We start from the raw sequence: 21,952 nt of genomic DNA on the forward strand, positions 1-21,952 counted from the left end.
CACAGAGATGAATACAGAACCAAAACCAAAACACTGGGTCAGCGCACATATCTTCTTGCATTCACTAGCCAACGCTCTACTCTACTCTTCCCATCACTCTATTACTGCACCCTGAATTTGATTGTTGTGTTTTGTTATAGTTATCCTATTTGTTGATGTTAAATTCTAATGTTTAAATCTTACGGTGCTGCCGGTATCGTGTTGCGCCACATAAAACGTTTTTGTTCCTTTAGTATTATTAACATCAATAACATTAATTTCCAGTCACCTCACAGCCCCTGAAATTGCCAGGGAGGGACTAAAATGCAATCCAAAATACGCAAGATCCAGTTTTAGCTCAAAATTGCAAATTGTGAAAAGACCCGAGTCAGGACTTGGTTCTACTCGGAACCCCAAAGTGATTCCAAACTGGGACTCGATTTGACCTGGAACCTGGAAGTTCAGGTGTGTTCTGTTTTCTCAAAAACCAGACAACTCCTCTCTAAACGTTAGACCCTTCAGTGGATGTTACCACATAAGGGGCTCTATTTACTACAATCCGCATATTGAATGCGGATTGTAGTGTGATATTACCGAGTGAATTCGCATTGCGAATTCAGGCAATATCACAGGGATTTACTATAAATCCCTTGCAGGGACAGAGCTTGTGATAAAGCTCTGTCCCTGCGGATTCCATCCGCACTCTAGTCGCGGTATTTTCGGAAAAAATCCAGCGACTAAGAGCCCGCGCATGCGCCGACCCACCGTCGCTGCTACCCCCCCACGATGCTAAGCCCCACCCCCCGAGATCGTGGACCCCCGCGACCCCCCCCTCCCTTCATTACACGTATCTGCATCCTCCTGGCCTTCGGTGATCTTCTTCGGGCTTCCCGATCAGGTGATCTCCCATACTGCACTGGGACCCGATCACCTGATGACCGGGCCGCAGTGCACTAAGGAAGACCAGCTGACCGGAGAGGAGCCATCACCGGAGGCCCGATCACCGGTCCCTGGATTCAGGTAAGTAAAAAAAAATGTTTACATTTTTTTTTCTTTTTTTTTACAGCAATCAGCTTGCGGTCTGTTTAGACCACATAGCTGATTACTGGTACCGGCTCCCGCCTCTGCTCTCCCCGTTAGAGCAGAGTGGGAGCCCGGTGGCGTTATTATCACAGGGCTTCCCCCGGTATTTTTTTACAATTTATTTTTAGTAACTCTGGTCGGATCACATTTCCCATTACAATTATGGGAAATGCGATCTGCTTTACTAAAAATAAGTGATACTAGGGGTTGGAGTAGAATTTTATTAATTCTGCTCCAATTGCCCTGTAATAACTACAGGTGAAACTAAAATAATGTGAAAAGGGTGTGAAAACACCCTTTTTCACTTTATTTTAGTAAAAATAATGTTAATAAATAGAGCCCAAGGAGAGTAGAGCTTTAGATGTTATCATATATTAGTGCATTCTATCCAGAACTAAACTGTAAGTTTGCGGTGAAATTTTGTATATGAATGTACGGTAATTCTCATTGTGGCTTCCCCTGCAGGGATTCTACAGAAAGGGATTGGCTGTGAGCCATATGGAGAATAAGGAAGAAGCTTTCATTCCATTCCAGCAATGCCTAGCACTGAATCCACACTTCTCTGCAGCTCGTTATGAGATTGAGCAGGTGACTTTTAGTTTTATAATGGGTTGTTATATGCCAAGTTCACTTTTTAATGCTTGGAGCTGGATTTAGAGTACTCTTGTACAAAGGACCGGATAAAGATCTGTGGGGGCCCCAGGGCTGCTGCCAACCTTGTGGGGGGCCCCTACGAAAAAATGTATCAAAATGAGATGCTGGTGTGTTAAACACACTGTAATACCCCAGCAGCACATTATACCACACAGAAACAGTTCACATATACTGCAGTGCCACCCACGCTGGTGATGTAGCTATATGTGGGGGGACCCTCGGGTGGGGGCCCCTGGATGCCCTGTTGCTAATCCGGCACTGCTTGTACAACGAAACCTCATTCTTTATGTAAACTTAGCCACAGTTTTTAGTCTATTAATTTGCGCCGCTATTGTAAGCTGTGCTTATCTGTTACTTTCGGCCAATGGTGAGGTAGATCTGGGGTTGTCATGTGGAATTGGAGTACAGTAAGGGTACGCATATGCAAATTAAGCATGTCCCTTTCAGATGCATCTTATATTAATTTATATGTATACTTGTTTATAAGTTCCTTTCAAATCTACCTCTACAGCAGCTTTGGTAGAGTTTATAAGATAGAGGATGACTATGATGATTGCGGTGTCCAAACATATTTTTAATCTATATACATAAAAGTGAGTCTAGACCTTGGAGATTTTTCTTTTCCTTTATTGAAAACCGTATACCATATGAAAGTGTCCACCTGGCAGATGGTCCACTTTGCAGATCGCCTAGTATGCAATATCTTCACCATGACAGCTGTAAGTTGCTTAGATATTGCGTAACATGGTCAAATGCCACTGACAATTCTTTCTTTCTTAGTTGCTGAAGAATTCTGGTTGTCCTGTTCCTTCATCACTAGAAGATTTACTGGAGGAGGTGTCTCGTTACTTGAAGCTGTCCAGCGTAGACCCCTCCACTCCCCAAGCACAGACCATCAGTTCCGAAGGAAACGTTGCCAAAGTGAAGGTAACCTAAATTCTGAGTGCTGTGCTGTTATGGTATGGCAAGACAAGGTAAATGATAGGACATTCTCTGTAAAGAATAGAGTGGAGTAGTATGTACATACTATATAAATAAATCTTAGTAAAACACTTTCATGTTGGTTCTGAGTTGCAAGCAAGTAGAAGTGGCCAGATCTCACTGGTATCTGCATAATGCGGAAATGAAACAATCAGTGACTGCTCATGTTTCGGATTATACTTGCACTAACTGACGGAGATCGCTCCTTTGAATGGATTGATCTGTCTGTTGTCGTACCACTCTTTAGTAAAATAAGTGATTCTGGGTGGTAACTGGGAGGCCCCAGTTTGTGGGAGTGTCATGGGCGGGTAGTCCAACATGCATGCATAATGGACGCCCCAGATCCGGGTGACACAGCTGCGCCGAGTGACTTTTCACTCAAAATGTGTGTACCATACGCACAAATAAAACTACTGGTAGCGACAAAGCTGTATTTCTAGTGTGATTTGCGTCACATGTGTGTGACTGAGTGTGAATCTCTGCAGAAAGGGCTCCAATGTGAATAGCCGCAGCTTTCCTCATGCCAATTTCCATTGTGTTTAACCTGCAAATTTGTACGAGTGTATAACCAGTTCCTGTGCGGTTAAAGCCGCAGCCTGGGACCTTAGTAGACTGTGGGAGAGATATCAGACCTTAAATAAAGTACCAGTCAGCTTCTAACTGTCATGTTGCAGACTGTATTTGAAAAATGACAGTTAGGAGTTGATTGGTTGGTACTTTATCTCTCTCCAAGGCTTATTACATCTACCCCACAGTGTGCAGCTTTTCCTCTTATTTGAATTATGAGCCTGATTTGGTATGGATCGCAATTGCGATTGCAGTTGCATAATTGCACGCAAGGAGGCTGAGAAAATATGTTAGTGCCTGCCACAGCTCAGCCAGCATAGAGATACCCACTGCTGCTTTCTCACATCCGTAATACCTCGGAGTCCTGCGCATACATTGGTAACACCGAAGCACATCGGCCCGTCACGCACAATTACAGCAGGTCGGACTGTAGCAGAAATCGCAAGTCTTGTCGCACACAGTGAGTACTTAAGCTGCGTATGAAATCAGAGTGGCTAATTTATGCACGCCTATGCAATGGCATTCAGACGACAGACATGCCTGCATTACTCTGGCCACTTCCTGTCACCACCCCCAAACGCTCAGTCTGCCACTCACTCTGCGATGGATTCCTATTTGCGTGCGTAATCGCAGTGCGGTGCATACGCATGCACAGTGCTGAACAATTGGCCAATCTGCGTATGTAGTTGCAATTGCGTACGCTGCTGAATAGGGCTCTATATCTGATCTGATGCATATAAGAGGCAACATTTAAGGACATATACACTATGTTACTCCTCTTGGAGTGTCTCAGTCGCGCCGCGTGTCTCACACTATGTGGCGCATAGACGTTAGGTGTATGACGGCACATCTGTAGGGCATCTGTTTCTGATGAATCCTTTGCTCCCAGCATGGGGCTTGTGCAAGTCCGGATATTAATGATGACGGTTGTGTCTGCAGGCAAAAACACAGTGGGCAGGACAGGCTTCCGCTTTCAGTCGCACGGATTTCCTGCACACATCGGCGGAGTCTCGCAATTACATCTGAAAGTGAATAAAATGCCATGGGTGCATGACTCGGAATCACCACTGTTATTTCCACAGTTGTAAAACTAACACAGTAGGAGGATTTGTAGCCGTGAAATAAACCAATCTGCTTATCTGAATAGAGATGAAGAAATTGTAGATTGCCTAAATATTACTTGAGAAAAGGGGTCACTAACACTACAAGGTAACTATTTGGATTGACTGAAAACTAAGACGATATAAGCCAATAGGTCATGGTGTATACAGTACATCACTATTAGCCACATTTTCAACCAATTGTTGTTGAGTGTGTTTTCCAGAGGATTTTAAAAGAGTAAGGGGAATAGTAAAGAATGGATTTCGGTCACCTAGAGCTTAGTAAGGAATTTCATCCTGTATCTCATTATACATAATTCAGAAACTGCAGGGCTTAGGGTTGGATGGAAGGACGGTGGGCAGGGGCGTAGGGAGGGAGGGCGGTTCCAGTGGAGCGCAAGCTCCAGGTGCTAAATTTGTCTGCAGGCACCGCGCGCTGTGTACTCGGAAGCTGTCTAAGGTGACAGCCTGCCAGGTGCCAGAATTGCCCTGTGAACGCTGGTCTCTGAAGTGATCGGAGGCTAAGGAAGCCTCCAACTACTTCAGAGACCCGCGTTCCCAGTGATGCAGTGCGCGGGTGACGTCATGACGTCACCCGCGCGCTGAGGAGCCTGCGTGGCTGCGCCTGCTCGATTTAGCTAGATCCAGTCAGGCTGGCAGTGGCAATGACACCCCGCACGACGCCCGCGATGGATGAGGCAAGTGCTGGGAGAGAGAGGGGGACTGGGACAGAGCTACAGGGGCAGAACTACATTGGGGGAGAAACAAAACTACAGGGGGGGGGCAGAACTACAGGGGCAGAACTATAGAGGGGGACAGAATTACACGGGCACTACTTTAAGGGGCACGACTACTGGGAGCACTGCATATGGGCACCTATACAGTATACAGGGAGCACTGCACATGGGCACCACTACAGGGGGCAATGCACATGGGCATCACTACAGGGAGCACAGAATGGGGGGGCACTACTTTAAGGGGCAGAACTACAGGGGCACTACTTTAAGGGGAACAGCTACAGGGGGCAAAGCATATGGGCACCACAACAGGGGGCATTGCATATGGGCACAACTACAGGGGGCATTGCATATGGGCACCACAACAGGGGGCATTGCATATGGGCACCACTACAGGGGGCACTGCATATAGGTACCACTACAGGGGGTTGCCCCAATTCTTTATTTTTACTTCTCTTTATTCCCATATGGACCCGTCTCCTCCCTGGAACACTTGAGGGTGTGTGTGTGTGTGGGGGGTTGCGCCATAGCACGCACGTGCTCTGGGCGCCCTGGCTACACGCTACTCCCCTGACGGTGGGTAGCAGTTCAGATGAAGGCCTGGAAGCAGAAACTGGAAGAACGTGACCCTCTATCTTGTCTCCTGGCTCCTTGCCCTTCCTTGTTTTCCCTCATTGCTTGAAGGCATGATGATACTCTTACTGGGCGAGTTGCAGCAAAGCATAGTTTGCGGTCTGATGCAGAGGGATTGCTGTGCTACCCCCAGCCAGCGGTGCCCCACGGCAGAGCCGGATTTAGACCTCATGGGGCCCTAGGCAAGGTACCGGTTTGGGACCCCCTCCCTCAAACAATCCTGTGCATACATTACAGTAGGTGTCTCTGGACCCCACTTGGAATGTCACAGGCGAAAACGGGAAAGAAGGAAATGGGAGGAAAGGGTGAAAAATAGGATGACAGGAAGAAAGCTCATCAGGGTCCCTACCTGCCTGGCCTTGTTGGGTGCAGCACTGCTGCTGCTGATTGCTACTGGTGGGTGGCGGCGGGCCTAGACAGATGGATGATGGATCACCAGCAGGGAGGGACAGGGGCGGATCTAGACTCTTACTTTTGGGTGGGCGGTATGTGTATATGCAGTGGTGACAAGGATGTGCTTGCCACCGCATCGGCGATCCATCCATCATCATAGATCCCAATGGGGGCCCAGGGAGTGAGGTACGTGTCGCCTGGGTCCTCAGACTCCTCATTAGTCCGGTTTTAGTCACCTGTAGGAGGGGGACCTTGTGTGTCATATCAGGGCCGGGCTAGACCAAGTAGAGCCCAGGACAAAAAAATCAATACAGGTTGAGTCTCCAATATCCAAATATTCCGAAATACAGAATATTCCGAAATGCGGATTTTTTTTGGCATGACTGAGAAAATTAAACCTTTGATTTTTGATGGTTCAATGTACACAAACTTTGTCTAAGGCAGAAATTATTACAAATATTGTATAAAATTACCTTCAAGCTGTGTGTATAGGGTGTATATGAAACTTTGTTTGAGCCACAAAATTATTGAAAATATAGTATAAAATGACCAGCAGGCTGTGTGTATAAGGTGTATATAACACATAAATGCATTATGTGTGTATATTGGGGTCCCATTCCCAAGATATTCCATTATGATATGCAAATATTACAAAATACGGAATATTCCATTATCCAAAATTCCCCTGGTCCCAAGCATTTTGGATATCGGAGACTCAACCTGTACTGTATTTGTGTGTACTAAATAAAAACTCACCTTACCTATATGGTGGTTTCTCAGCAATGGGGAACCTCTAAAGAAATTGATCCTCCGTGGGCAGACAGTGTCCTCAATCAGTAGTCACTATTCACGTTGAAGATCACATGGTCCGGAAGATGCCTGTTTGTGTAGGAATATAACCAATGTCATCATCGTACAACAGAAGTTCAACCTGAAATGTGTCCGCTCCAGCCTCCTGCCCCGTGTTCCCCCCAGCTTCCACCTATCTATGTCCCCTCCAGTCCCCTGGCATTCCAGCCTCCAGTCCTCTGTGTACCCTCCAGCCCCCCATCATTCCAGCCTCCAACCACCTGTCATTCCAGCCTTCAGCCCTGTTTCCCCTCCAGCCACCTGTCCTCTCCAGCCCCTCATCATTCCAGCCTTCAGCCCTCTGTGTCCCTTCCAGCCACCTGTCATTCCAGCCTCCTGTCCCCTCATCATTCCAGCCTTCAGTCCTCTGTGTCCCCTCCAGCCCCCTGTCATTCCAGCCTCCTGTCCCCTCATCATTCCAGCCTTCAGTCCTCTGTGTCCCCTCCAGCCCCCTGTCATTCCAGCCTCCTGTCCCCTCATCATTCCAGCCTTCAGTCCTCTGTGTCCCCTCCAGCCCCCTGTCATTCAGCTTTCAGCCCTCTGTGTCCCCTCCAGCCCCTCATTCTTCCAGCCTTCAGCCCTCTGTGTCCCCTCCAGCCACCTGTCATTCCAGCCTCCTGTTCCCTCATCATTCCAGCCTTCAGTCCTCTGTGTCCCCTCAAGCCCCCTGTCATTCAGCTTTCAGCCCTCGGTTGATGCTAGATCCAGTAGCGGTTCTAGGTCCAGGCAAGCCGGGCCGTCGCCCGGAGCGCCATGGTGTCCGGCGGGCGCTGGAAACGCCCACCCTCCCTCCCGGCGCTAAAGTGTTTATGAAGCTTCAGGGGGAGGGAGCAGAGGAGGGAAGGGGCGGCCACACAGGACGGCGCTGGGCGCAGCAAAGCCTAGCGCCGGCCCTGGCTAGATGTGGCTAAAGGACCTCTCTGACGTATCAACCACGTGACCGCTGCAGGAGGCTGGACTGCTCCTGCGTTACCATCCAGGAGGACACAGGGGTGCATAAATATCTGTGGTGAGCGTAGCGAGCCACCGTGCCCGAAGCGTGGCGAGCGTAGCGAGCCCACGAGGGGACACTTTTGGTCCCCCGTTAGCATCCCTGCCCCTCCCCCTTTCATGCCGGGTCACGTGGGTGTGACGTCACAGGTCCCCTGCAGCCCTCTATTCTAGTCATAACCTTCAGCCCTCTGTGTCCCCTCCAGCCACCTGTCATTCCAGTCTCTAGCCCCGTGTCCCTCAAAGCCCCACAACATTCCGGCCTCCTGTCTCCCCTCCAGGCCCGTCATCCTGTCTCCCCTCGAAGACCCCTGTCATTCCAGCCTCCAACCCCGAGTAACCTCAACAACCAACCAGCTCCCCGGCCAACCCTCCAACTTACCTTCATTTCGGCAGCTGGACTGCTCCTTTTTCTTTGAGTTTGGGGTCCTGCTGCTCCAACAACGGCAGCCAGTGTAGTAGTGTGTGCTGCTACTTGCTCCTCAGGCTCTGACTCTTCCTGACTGAGCAGAGTTGTCTCTGCAGAGAGCCTTCTGGATCGAGGGGGCGTGGCCTAATCGCGGGTCCGTGGCCACGCCCCCTTATGGAGAAAAAACGTTTTCCACTTTTGTGTTACGGGGCCCTGGATCCGCCACAGGAGGGACACAGCGGCGGGCCGTGGATCCGGTGAGTCACTGTGTGCCTTGTGCACACACGCAGACCCTTCCCTCTTGCGCAGGCAGGCTGCCTCGTGCACACAGTCTCTCTTTCCCAGAGAGCACCATGCAGACAGCCGTGCGGGACTCTCTGGGTGAGGAGGCGGGACCGCATGACGTCATGGCGTCACGCGGTACTCGCGAAGTGCTCCTCTGGGAGTCCTGTGACAGGTGATTTCTAAGGGCAAAGGGGCCCGTCACGGGCCCCTTGGGTCCCGCCGGGCCCTAGGCGAGCACCTAGGATGCCTAGCGGGAAATCCGGCCCTGCCCCATGGCACCTGTCAACCATTTGATTTAGGATTCAGGACGATTGGCCACCACTTTACTTGGGTGGGAGTGGGCATATTCAGACTGCATGAGTTTGTCTGTCTTCTGGGCCCTTATTCAGCACTCTGCTGCCTGCCTAAATTCCATGTGCATCATCCTGCCTATTCTCTGACAAGATCCAATTCTCCTGAAACAGACCTCTATCTCCTGTCACTGTACATCACAGCTCCTCACTCCAGTTATTCTGGAACCAGCTTCTAATCTGGCTCCGACTACCTGCCAGTTTCAGCCTTCCATCATCCTGCAGGATGCCACAGCTCCTCACAGAGTGGTCTCAGATCCCTACTAACCTGATGGGTATGGTCCCACACCTTTTCAAACTTGTTGAGGAATATTCCAAACTCCAGGCCATGAGCAGGTTACAAACTAGCACCTCCTAGCATGCAGCCATCACAATATTAACCTTAATGCTGCTTTTTTATACATATATCTTAGGTAAAAATAATGTTATTTAATTTGGTCCAGGATACAAAAGTCTGTAGGTGGGTTCAATGACCTCTTACTTGCACCTGTTGCATACAACTTGCTGCCTGTCTAAAAAAAGAAAACCTTACCTGTTTGGTGCCACAAGGAGTGTATGTCAGGCAGTGTTAGACTCGCATCGCTCATGCTGACCCTGTCTTTATACTTTTAGAGCTACTGTGGCATGGAGGATCCCCCCCTTAAATACAATTAAATGATCAAGGAACTAGGTAATGAATAAACAAAATATGATGGCAACAAAATTGTTCCTCAGCATAATCTTGGTGCATAATTTGACATGGGTGGCATGCTCAAACATCATAAAACACTTCAATTTAAGAATGTGACTTTCTCTTAGAGATGTGCGCGGACCCGCGTGTTTTGGCTTTGGTTCTAATTCATCATCGTGTTTTGGTTTTGGCAAAAATACCCTCGGATTCAGTTTTGGGGGCTGATTTAGCAGAGGACGGAGCCGCAGTTTTGCAGCTCTGTCCTTGCAAATATGCAAATGCAGCAAGAGGTGTCTTAACACCCCCTGCTGCATTTGTGATTCCAGCACTGCGACCAATGTCACAGGCTTGGCTCGGCTTGTAGATAGTGGCGGCCAGCTGAGTAAGCCTTAGCTTAATTTCTAAGGCATGCCACCACTGTCTACAATGCTGCAGTGACCAGCACTTACTGATGTGTACAGATTAGCAACATCTTGTACAAGCTTCTAGTGGCACAGCATTGCCGGCATTGCCACAAGTGTGCGGCATAAAACTCAGTTTGTAATCCAGAGACTCCTCCTTCTGGGCTGAGACTTGTAGTTCAGTTAAGGTTTTATACAGAGCCCTTCAAATCCAAATTTTAATTTCTAAGGCATGTTATCACTGTGTGAGTGCCGCACATCTCTGCAAAACAATGTCACACGATGCACGGACTGGCACTGACTTTTCTAAAATGAGGTGTTATCTTGCTGATATGTGTATCTAGCATAATATATTGTAATAATGATGGCAGAACACATTTATAACTTGTTTTTCAAAAGTGTACTCAGGACTCTCACACCAAATGAATGAATTATTTATTACACACACAATTACAACTCTCGATCCATGACAACTATATCGTACCGAATGACAGATTATTAGCCAATCAGCGGACGATACTACAGACATTGCATTGTTTGGTTTTTTTTTTACGCATGCGCAGTACAGTGTAGGAAAAGCGACATCTGGTGGACAGAAATTGTATTACACACTCCAGCTTTTCCAGCTCTTCAGTACTTTATGATGCGACTCAGTACGCCACGGCATAGCGCGACTACCAAGGCGCGCTACATGGTGTATTGAGCAAAGATGTAGCAGACACATCTGTAGCTCTAGTTTCAATAGCTTATACATATGAAACTATTATATGGGCACTATGCATGCAAAGTGAAGTTGTAATGATCAATTCTTTCAGTCATTCGGGCATTGGGCTAAGCAGGATCACAATGGAAGGCTGCAGCTATGGCAGGTAAGCCAGAAACCTCACACTCATTGCATAGGGCCATTGGCATACCTGATATTCCATTTGATAAAATCTGACTATGAGTGAGGCTCAGTGCAGTGTTGTAAATGTTCTGTTTGACTAGCTTTGTGGGAAGTTCGTTATTTACACTGAAGGGTATATTTACTAAAGTGCAGGTTTTTAGAAATGGAGATGTTGCCCATAGCAACATATCAGATTCTACTTAACATTTATCTAGCACTTCTAGAAGATAATAGCAAGATTTTGATTGGTTGCTAAGCTATGGGCAACATCTCCACTTCTAAAAACCAGCACTTTAGTGAGTCGCCTCTCGGGGTTATATTTACTAAAGTGATCAAAAAGGTAATAGCAGTATAGTTCTGCGATTCAGGGGACAATAAGGATATAGTACTGTACCCTGTATAGTACTATGATAGCAGAATTGCAATATATTAAAAATGGCAATTGTGGTTACAAACTGTCTAGGTTACTCTGGACAGTCCGGTTATTGTAAAATATATATGAAATGTCTGGGAATGGGCAGCACCATCTTTAACTCACGATGCACCGTGAAACTTCCCATTGCCAACTCTCTATGGCTTCCCTTTATAACTCAGTGTATGAGTGCGGCTGTAAGGTTTCAGAGACAGAGGCCCTGATTCAGAGCCGGACGCTCTGAAAGAGCGCTTGCTCTGAATCAGGGTGTTTCCAAGCGCTTGACCACCCACCGCTATTGCGAGCGGCCAGGATGATGGTCGCGATGGTCAAGACCATCGGGGCTTGCGACGAGACCCTGGTGGTAGGGTCTTGTGGCCGCAAGCCCCAGAGAGCTTCTGGCTGTAATAGAGCCGGAAAGCTCTTCCACTGACATCACTGGTGATGAATATTACTACTTAAATCAGGGGTAGCCAACCCTGGTCCTCGAGAGCTACCAACAGTGCATGTTTTCTAGGTCTTATCACAGAATCACCAGTGAAATAATTAGCTCTACTTGTGGATCTTTTTAAATGTGTTAGTGAGTAATGAATATACCTGTGCAGCAGCTAGGTGGTCTGGAAAACCTCGAGGACCGAGGTTGGCTACCCCTGACTTAAATCATGCTTTACGTATCATCACATTTGCCAACATCCCGGCACCTGCCTGTTGGGGTCCACATACTGCTTGTCAACATTTTGATTGTCAACAGGCAGTATGTATCCCATGATAAGATCATCTACACAGGTAAATTAATTTTACAGTTTGTTAAAGTAAGTAGAACTATTGATCAGGACTAAAATATATAACCAGTGTGCAGCCTTTTCAGGTCCTCCGTCTTAATCAGCTTTGTCTCTGGCTTCAGCTACTTCCATCACTATACTCTCTCCATCCCAATGACTTCACCATAGTCCCTCACAATTCTAGCTTCTTAAATCATTGACTTCAGCTTTGAGACTCATGAACTGTCCTTTCAAGACTAGGCACCTTGGCTGCACATGATGCATCAATGATGGCTTATAGCAACCAATCACCCAGCACCATTATAAGCTGTTCTGATCGTTCTTTTTTGGCTTACTGACTGGTGCATAAGTGGTACCATAATCTTCGCTTCATTTTTGTAAATGTCTTTACTCTTTTTGTGACTTATTGGTGAACTTTGTCTTAAAAACCCATTTGCATCCGAATGTATTCTTTACCTGGTGGTATCTTTGGGAGTCCCCAGGTCTGGAGCTGGTGGAGTAATTTCAACGCTTCATGGACAGGTTCGATATCCTTCTACTTTTTGTAGGCAGGCAGACTGTGCAAGTCAACTACTGTGGCTCGGGCTGTGGTGCTGGTGCACTTTTCTTTTGGCTTGTGGTGCACTTTTCTTTTGATTCATGTACATAGGCCATGCTGTCAAATATTTTAATATACTGCAGCTCAGGCTTCTCTCTGTTCATCTGTTTATTTATTTGTAGCCTTACTGTGTAAGCAAATATGGAGCCTGTTAAAATGTTATGTTCCAAATCTGTCATTGTCACATTTATGTGAAAGCGCATACTTCTATCAATTTCAAAGAGTACAATTCTTTCTTGTGTCCCTTGTGTTCAAGTTTGTATGGTACTGTTGTCTGGAACACAGTACTTTTTTTTTTTTCTTATTTTTTTCTTTTCAAGATTGTTTGTATCTTATGATTAATGCATTCAGGGGCCTATTCATCATAACTAAATTGGCCCGTTAACCATCTGGAAATGCTAGTTTACCTGATATACAGCAAACTCTGAATACTTAGTTTTCGGAGTTTGCCTGTGAGAACAACCGCTTGTTCTTGTTGCCCCGGTCATTCCTATGGGAAAGAGTTCCGTGGATACGAAGAGGGATCCCTCTGCTGCCTCCTCACTGACTCCTTGGCGGCTTCATGCATGCATGACCTCAGGTTACATGTGCGCAGAAGCCGCTGATGGGGACAGGTAAGTAACACAGCTACTTCTGTAGTTGCATTACTAATCTCGGGGACAGCTGCTTTTCGGAGCAGCTGTCCCCACATAATTTATCATTAATTCGGTGATGAGCATCCACCGCTGCGAGGTGGATACTTAATCATCAGGGGCCATACAGCCCCCCATGATGAATAGCCCCTATTATCAGCACATAGTATATTTGGCATCTTGACAAACTTGTACCTTACTTCACAACAATACTCTTCTGAGATTCTATGGTACTGACGTTTTTTTGTTTTGTTTTACTATTTTCTTTCAAATGCCGTTTTAAGCATCTAATGCCACTGATCAATCTTGATAGATTTAGCAAGCTGTTCTTTAGCATTGGGTTCCTATGCCACACATGGATTCAGTCCATATGACGCTCCTGCATGATGGTGTTGATTGATTCCTTGTGCGCATACCTGCCGACTTTCTGGCTGCTCCTTCCAGGAGGGAGCAGTCAGATTGGCAGGGGGGGGGGTTGGGGGGAAGGGGCGTGGCCAGAACAAGGGGGAGTGGCTGGGTGGTGACAGGCACTTGTGGGCGTGGCGGGGGGGGCTGGGACATGTGATCGCGTCAGTTTGGCCCCGCCCCTGCTACACAATGCCGATAATGTATTTTGTGATGGTGCAGCAGTCAGCCATGAATGCCCCAACATTGCCTTACTTTAACAACCTGTTCACTGACAACAAGTTGCTTTTATGGCTAGGTACATATAGCACATTATTTACTGCCAACTTTATGGTGAATGTCGGATAGACTGTGCAGAGATCTTAATCTTCCCTGGGGTCTATATATCAATGGTTTCCGCATGGTTTAAGGAGCTCTCTGATATCTCTTGGGTTAGGCTAATGCTGCAGAACGCAGTTCCCGTTGTTATCAATAGGGGCCAAAGTCTGTTGCTGATTCACCACTGTGAACTTAATTTTATTGCTCCATTAAACTTTCTACTAGCTCCCAGTCTTCACACATGCCCTCTTAAAATGCACTTTTTCATTCTAGTGTACAATCTCTCCTCCTAGCTTTGCAGCCTGCCCACTTCTCCCTTTGTCTACCCATAATTCCTATAGACTGTGCGCTCGTATGAGCAAGGACCTCTCCCCTTTAGCGTCTCTACATAATTATGTTAACTGCTCACTCTAATTACTTATATGTGCAAATTTATTTACTCCTGTTGAGAAAACAAACAAACAAGCAAAAAAAAAACCTGTAGATTAGAGCTAGATAAGAAACTCCTTTTTAAGAGGCACTCTAGAATTCATATGTATTGCATGATTTGATGAATATATTAAAAATTAAACTTTATTGTTACTTATTAAAATAAAGGGGTATTAATTGACTCAATTATTCTGTGATCAAAGATGTAAATGGCGAGTCTACCCTATTGACTAAAACATAATTTACTATATATTGTACCTTTTAATACATGTATAGGTGACAATATTCTGGTGAAAATGATGTGTCAGCTCTCACTTTGAGGAAATTAATTTGTAGCAATAATCGCGGGCTCCTTTGTCCCTGTGAGTACTGTGACAATGATAACGAGGGAGTTAGAGCTCCCTGATTAAAATTGTTGCAGCACACTATAGTGGGTATTATTCTGTTGCAATATACAAATCAAAATTATGCCAATCAAAAAATATATGTGATATTAAATAGGCAGTTTGTATTCTATATAGAAAATGGTTTTTGCCCTTAACCCGTTAATAGGTGTTGGGTGAATATTCATACAAACATATATATGTGTATCACGCATTACAAAAACTGAATGAATCCTGTGAAGATTTTGCACACCATATAGCAGTCTCTAAATCTTCACATGCACTTTGCCCATTGATAATGTGAACAGGAAAAAAATATACATCCTAAGCAGCTCAAAATTTGAAAAAGTGCACATTAAATATAGTACACCCTACACATGCTAAACAGGACAATCATGAATACCTGGATTGCCTGTGTGTATGTTCTTATCCTGTGACACCATAAATTAATTCCTCATACAACAGTGAACAGATGTATCCATAAGCATATATAACAGGGCAGTCCTGAGTAGATGGTTCTGACTGTGTAAAAAGCACTGACCAATTATGATCAGACAGTGTTCATATATTAAATTGTAATCATATAATATTCGCAAATCATCATCCACAGATTATCAAGAATAGTATGAACAAAGTACAACACCCAAAAGTCCTGGTCACCTTCTGCTGTCTGTGGTCTTCCCTGAGTGGACCACAAATGAGAGAGGGATCCCGGGTGGTGCTGATAGAAACAAAAGTAGGTGGGTGGACACTGACCCGTGTGTGGTGTTAGGTGGCCCTTGTTGCTAATTGCAGCGCAAGGCCTGGATTCTCCACCGGGACAAGTTGCTTCCCACTCGAAGAAGAAATACCTGTGCCCATCTGCAGTAAACAATTCTGCCGGTATCTGCCATAAAACAGCTTCCCGCAGTGTAGGGGAGCCTGGACTGTGTACACGCGTTTCGCCTTGTGGGCTTGATCACCATAAGCTTGACGTCAGCTTCGGGTGCCTTCCTGATAACATTGTAGGCAGCCAATCCCTGCATAGTATAAATGATTAGCAGGAGAGTGGACCAATAGTGTCCTTATCTCCTGCTGAGTTCTAATGTTGCGATCACATGGGAGAATCAGCCCAATCAGAGCTATTCCCTGTCATGTGCTTCACTGATTTAACCTTCGCCTTACCCTTAGGATTACTACCATAGGTATGCATATAACAGAGATATATACTGTATATCAGAGAACTCACACAGTACTCCTCTGTATAGAGTGTTAAGAACCTAAGTTTATGTCATTAAAGGATGTAAAAACTCATGGAAATATTGATACATCTGGAACTCTAATAGTATTCATTTAGAATGTTAATCGATAAAAAAAATCACTATTGAAACCAAAAAATAGTAATAATAGTAAGTATCCTTTAAAAGGAAAGTTATGGGGGTTACAAATGAAAATAAAATTAGCATAAGAATAAATATAAATATATTAAAAATATATAGTACCCTCATATTATCAGATAATAAAGTAATAGTTAATAATTAATAATATTTATATATAATTGTTTAAATAAAATTAATATTTTTTATATATATATATATATATTTTTTTTTTTTGTGCAGTAATATTAGAATTATAACTAAAGTAGTCTTCTCATTATATACCAAATATATTATAGTATTCCTTATATATTTATATATACATGTACTCATGAATTGTTATCTACCTATCATGCAGATGCGTATATCAGTGTATAAATTAATGATTCAAATGCAGTTCATTATCTGAATGTGTGTGTATTTTGGTGTCACATATACATGCAAACACCTCCACTAAGAAAATAGATTTTCAATAGTATATAAATTAATGAACCATAGTGATTAGCATGTGTATAGCTGACACGTGTTATGTGCTGGTTCCCAATTTCCTACCTAAAGCACCTTAAAGTAGTGAGTGATTGATAAAAGGAGGAAATTGATTTATACAGTGTGGTTAATTCTAATAGATTACATCCTATGGGTTCTGGGAAGGATAACTTGGCACCCTTCTTCATGAAAAGTAAATATTGTGATGATATGCAAATGATAAGGTTACTGGGAACAGTAATCCACTATAATCATGTTCCAAGAAATACTGAATAATTAATAAATTCATTTAGGCCATTTGGAGCCAAAGCTCCCATCCTAAAGGTCCATTCACTTTCCTTTTTGAGTAATTCACTCATGGCATCCCTTCCTCTGATGCCCATCTTGGCTTTTTTTTAAGCCAAAACCTTTCCTTTCGTGTGTGCTATCATGACGAAGGGAATGGAAGTGCTTAGCCACTGTAATGATTTGTTTCATGTTAGACAGGTCCCTGGAGGCATTTCTTCTATTTCCAGCGTGTTCTAAGATCCGCTGTTTGAGCATTCTAGTGGTGATCCCTATATATAGTTTGTTATAAGGACAAGTTATACAGTAAACCATGTTGGTTGTTTTGCAGTTGAAAAATTATTTTATTTTGACAGTTGTACCAAATTTGTCTTGTATCTCCAGTGTATTTTGAATGTATTTACATGCTTTGCATGAACCACATGCATGTGTCCCACTAATCGTGGGTAGTTTGCATTTACTTCTACAAAAATGACTGGTTACCAGAATATTGCGTAAATTGGGGGACCTCCTCCAGCTCATGGAAACTCTGGGTTTCAACTTTCCTGCCAGATCCAGATCCGTGAGAAGGATCAGCCATTTTTTTGTAGTATTCTTATTTCCCTCCATTCTTTGCAGTAATGCCCTACAAAGCATATTTCTTTAGTATCCTCCTTCCATTTCTTTTCTTGGTATACGAGAGTATATCTTTTGATGGGGGATCACTGATGCTTTAGCCTTCTTTATGGATCTATGGCTATACCCTCATTCTCTGAGCCGTTCTGTAAGTTCAGAACATTTCTCGGTGAAAGTTCCCTCATCTGAGCAATTGCATTTTAATCTCAGGAATTCACTCTTGGGTATATTGCTCACGGTTGGAGGGAAATGGGAACATGTTTTATGTAGGCCACTATTTGTAACTGTCTGTTTCCGAAACAAATCTGTAGCCAACATATTTTCCTTATTTCTGTATATCCTTAAATCCAGGAAAGAGATACTGGTCCTACTAATTTCATAGGTAAATTTTAAGATTTAATTAATTTTTGTTAAGATGTTCCATGAATTCTACAAGTTGTTCCTCTGTGCCTTCCCATATGATGAGCAAATCATCAATATAGCGTAGCCATGTGATGATATGTTTTGTATATGGCTCATTTATCTAGTTAAAAATATGTTCCCTTTCCCATTATCCCAGGAAGAGGTTAGCTTATGTGGGGGTACAAGCCACCCCCATTGCTGTCCCTCTTACCTGTAGATAGTGGTGATCATCGAATACAAAATAATTTCTGGTCAAAATTAATTTGAGAAGTCTTAAAATAAACAACTGGAATTCTCCCAAACCTCCATCCCGAGGAAGAATTTGACTGCTTTTAGCCCAAGATCATGTTGTATACAGGGATTTCACATCCATGCTCACCAGCATTTGATTTTCTTCCAGACTAACATCATCGATTTTCTTAAGGACATCCGTTGTATCCTTGACATAGGAGGTCAATTCCACAACAAATGGTCTTAAGTGTGTGTCTACAAACACACTAACTTTTTCAGAAAGGCTGCCAATCCCTGATACAATTGGACATCCTGGTGGATTCATCAAGTTCTTATGGACCTTTGGAAGCATATAGAATGTATGTGTCTTTAGGTTGTCTGTCCTGAGAAATTGATGCTCCTGTTCCGTGATGGTCCTATTGCGAACAGCTTGATCTATGATCCTGAAATAAAGCTCCTTATAATTTTCCGTGGGATTCAACATAAGTCGTTGGTAACATGAAGTGTTATTTAACTGTTTTAGTGCCTCTCTGACATACATATCCCTGGGCCACAATACCGTGTTGCCCCCCTTATCTGAGGGTTTGATGATAATCTCATTTCAGGTCTTAATCTCTTTCATGGCGGCCAGATTGTGGGGCAATTTACAGTATTGTTTCTTTCTATACAGTTTATCCAATCCTTGGGATACCATGTTCATAAACACTCTCGTTTCTGGTGAGATATTTTCAGGTGGAAAGAAGGTAGATTTGTTTCTGCATATAGAACTTCTGCTATTTCCTATTATGTCAACCTCATTCCTATCCTCCCCTAATAATTCCTCCAGCACCTGAATGGAGTCTCTCTCTTGGCTGGACATCAGGATATCAGTAACTTGTGTATTGGAGACATTAGTCTCATCCTCATATCCACTCAGGATTACCCTGTTATATATGCTTATGGATGCATCTGTTCACTGTTGTATGAGGAACTAATTTATGGTGTCACAGGATAAGAACATACACCAGGTATTCATGATTGTCCTATTTAGCATGTGTAGGGTGTACTATAATTAATGTGCACTTTTCTTTCAAATTTCGAGCTCCTTAGGATGTATATTTTTTTCCTGTTCACATTATCAATGGGCAAAGTGCAAGTGAAGATTTAGAGACTGCTATATGGTGTGCAGAATCTTCACAGGATTCATTCAATTTTTGTAATGCATGATACACATATATATGTTTGTATGAATATTCACCCAACACCTATTAACGGGTGAAGTGAAATAACAATTTTCTATATAGAATACAAACTGCCTATTTAATATCACATACATTTTTTGATTGGCATCATTTTGATTGGTATATTGCAACAGAATAATACCCACTATAGTGCACTGCAACAATTTTAATCAGGGAGCTCTAACTCCGTCGATATCATTGTCACAGTTCTCACGGGGGCAAAGGAGCCCGCGATTATTGCTACAAATTAAATTCTTTAAAGTGAGTGCTGACACATAATTTTCGCTAGAATATTGTCACCTATACATGTATTAAAGGTACAATATATAGTAAATTATGTGTTAGTCAAGAGGGTAGACTCGCCATTTACGTCTTTGATCACAGAATAATAATTGAGTCAATTAATACCCCTTTATTTATTTATTTTAATAAGTAACAAATAAAGGTTAATTTTTAATATATTCATCAAATCATGCAATACATATTAATTCTAGAGTGCCCCTTTAAAAGGAGTTTCTTATCTAGCTCTAGTCTCAAGGTTTTTTTTATCAACAGGTGTATGCTTTATACTTATCAGCGAGCACCACCAACATATAAAGATTATCGCTATTAAAGGATTATTGGTATAATAGTTGGTCTGAACAAGAATAAATTGATGTGACAGTCATAACCTTGTGCGGGATCAAAAAAATTTTTGCTACACAAATTTATATACTGTCTGTAGTCTGTACTTATGTATTATGTACTGTACTTCTGTATTCTCTGTTTTCCCCCTTGTATGGTGTTACAGAGCCCTTGTTGAGCCTTATAAATAAATGAGAATAGTAACAACAATTAGCAGCTGCCTTTCTTAACCACTTTACTGGCATGGTCACTTGGGATGCGACCGCAGCCAGTAGTGCTCCAACTGAACTGGTCGCATCCCATGCAACTGCTCCTCCCCGATGCTCTTGAAGAGGAGATCCGTTCTGCACATATGCAGAACGACCTCCAGGCAGTAATGTGGCGGTCCGTGACCACTGACATCACTGCCAGAATTGTGCCCCAGAGTGCCCTCCAGAGGGGATTTGCTATCAGTGGGGGTGGTGACTGGATAAAATATAGTAATATGATGCTGGAGGGGGGTGGGGTGGTGGGATAAATATAAAAAACAATGACAATGGTCATAGGGGAGGAGGAGGAAGGAGGGAGGAGGGTGCAAAAAACAGGTGCCTTTTACAACTGGGTTTTAAAACACTGATTCTTTTAGAACTAAGGTGGAGTGGGGGATACTGTTAATATGATTTATGACCACTGGGGGGCCTATTGCCTAAGGGGGGGGGTACAAAGTATTTTTACAATTGGGGGCCTATGGACACGGGGTGGTGCAAGACACCACCTAGGCATAATAACTTTATTAAATGTAAAGAAAAAAAATATGACCATTTCTGACTGGTTTTGGGGGGAAAAAAAATTGGCAGTTAAGTGGTCAAGCTTCTGACTTTCAATGCCCAGGCTTTTTAACTTTAAATTTAATATAGAACAAACCTTGCCATCTGCTTCTTATATTTCAGGAACATACATCTTGCCAATTGTTACTTTTTAGTTTCTGGTCTTCTATAACTTCCAAAAAAAAAAAAATCTTTACTGTATGAAAGTTAAGCCGGGTACACACTAGACCAGTGATTTTCAACTTGCGGCACACTGAACAAGATTTTAAAATTGCCATGGCACCCCATTGGTTGTTTTAATCAAATATAATACAGGTTGAGTCTCCCATATCCAAATATTCCAGAAATATGGAATTTTGTTAGCGTGACTGAGATAGTAACACCTTTTTAGCTTTTTTATGGTTCAATGTAAACAAACTTTGTTTAATGCACAAAATTGTTAAAAATATTGTAATTCATCATCTTCAGGCTGTGTGTATGAGGTGTATATGAAACATAAATGCATTCTGTGTTTAGATTTGGGTCCCAGCCCTAAGATATCTCATTATGGTATGTATATATTCCAAAATACTGAAAAACCTGACATCCAAAATACTTTTGATCCAAAGCATTTTGGATATGGGAGACTCTACCTGTATATAATAACTAATGTCAACATATATTTAATATGTCTAGGTTTTTCTGAAATATACATGTATGTGTTACTCGGAATATCACCCAGCATGTGGTAATGACATACAGTAGAACATGTGACTGCGCAGAGATGCAGTTTTCACCACTTTTCTGACAAGCAATCCAACAACCAAAGAACTAGGTTTCAGATCTTCCAGGATCATATAGCACAGGTGCCATCTTATTTTATAGAAGAACTATACAGCAGATAATACAGCCCATTGGCACATTTAGGCAATACTACAGGGTGTATTGATACCCCTTAATCGCTATACCTAAATGTTGCTATTTAACACTATGAGTCGCATAATAAATAATTGCTTTCCAATC

At 43.5% G+C, this 21,952-nt stretch overlaps 1 protein-coding gene across 6 annotated transcripts in view; it reads left to right on the forward strand.

Annotated features, from left to right (window-relative positions):
• LOC148520520 (LON peptidase N-terminal domain and RING finger protein 1-like) overlaps nt 1-21,952 on the forward strand; it is a 105,997-nt gene that overhangs the window by 25,427 nt on the left and 58,618 nt on the right. For 5 of the 6 annotated variants that reach the window (XR_015878864.1, XM_088475682.1, XM_088475684.1 and 2 more), the window contains exons 3-4: nt 1,528-1,650; nt 2,497-2,643. Coding sequence is in view for 5 of the 6 variants with exons in the window: in XM_088475682.1 (XP_088331808.1) it covers nt 1,528-1,650; nt 2,497-2,643 (270 nt within the window). In the remaining variant the exon portion in view is untranslated. The remainder of the gene's footprint in view (nt 1-1,527; nt 1,651-2,496; nt 2,644-21,952) is intronic. The other variant, XM_088475685.1, reaches the window with a different exon arrangement.

The sequence above is a fragment of the Taudactylus pleione genome, unplaced genomic scaffold (genome assembly GCF_031769625.1).
Source record: "Taudactylus pleione unplaced genomic scaffold, aTauple2 ptg000176l, whole genome shotgun sequence".
Lineage (NCBI taxonomy): Eukaryota > Metazoa > Chordata > Amphibia > Anura > Myobatrachidae > Taudactylus > Taudactylus pleione.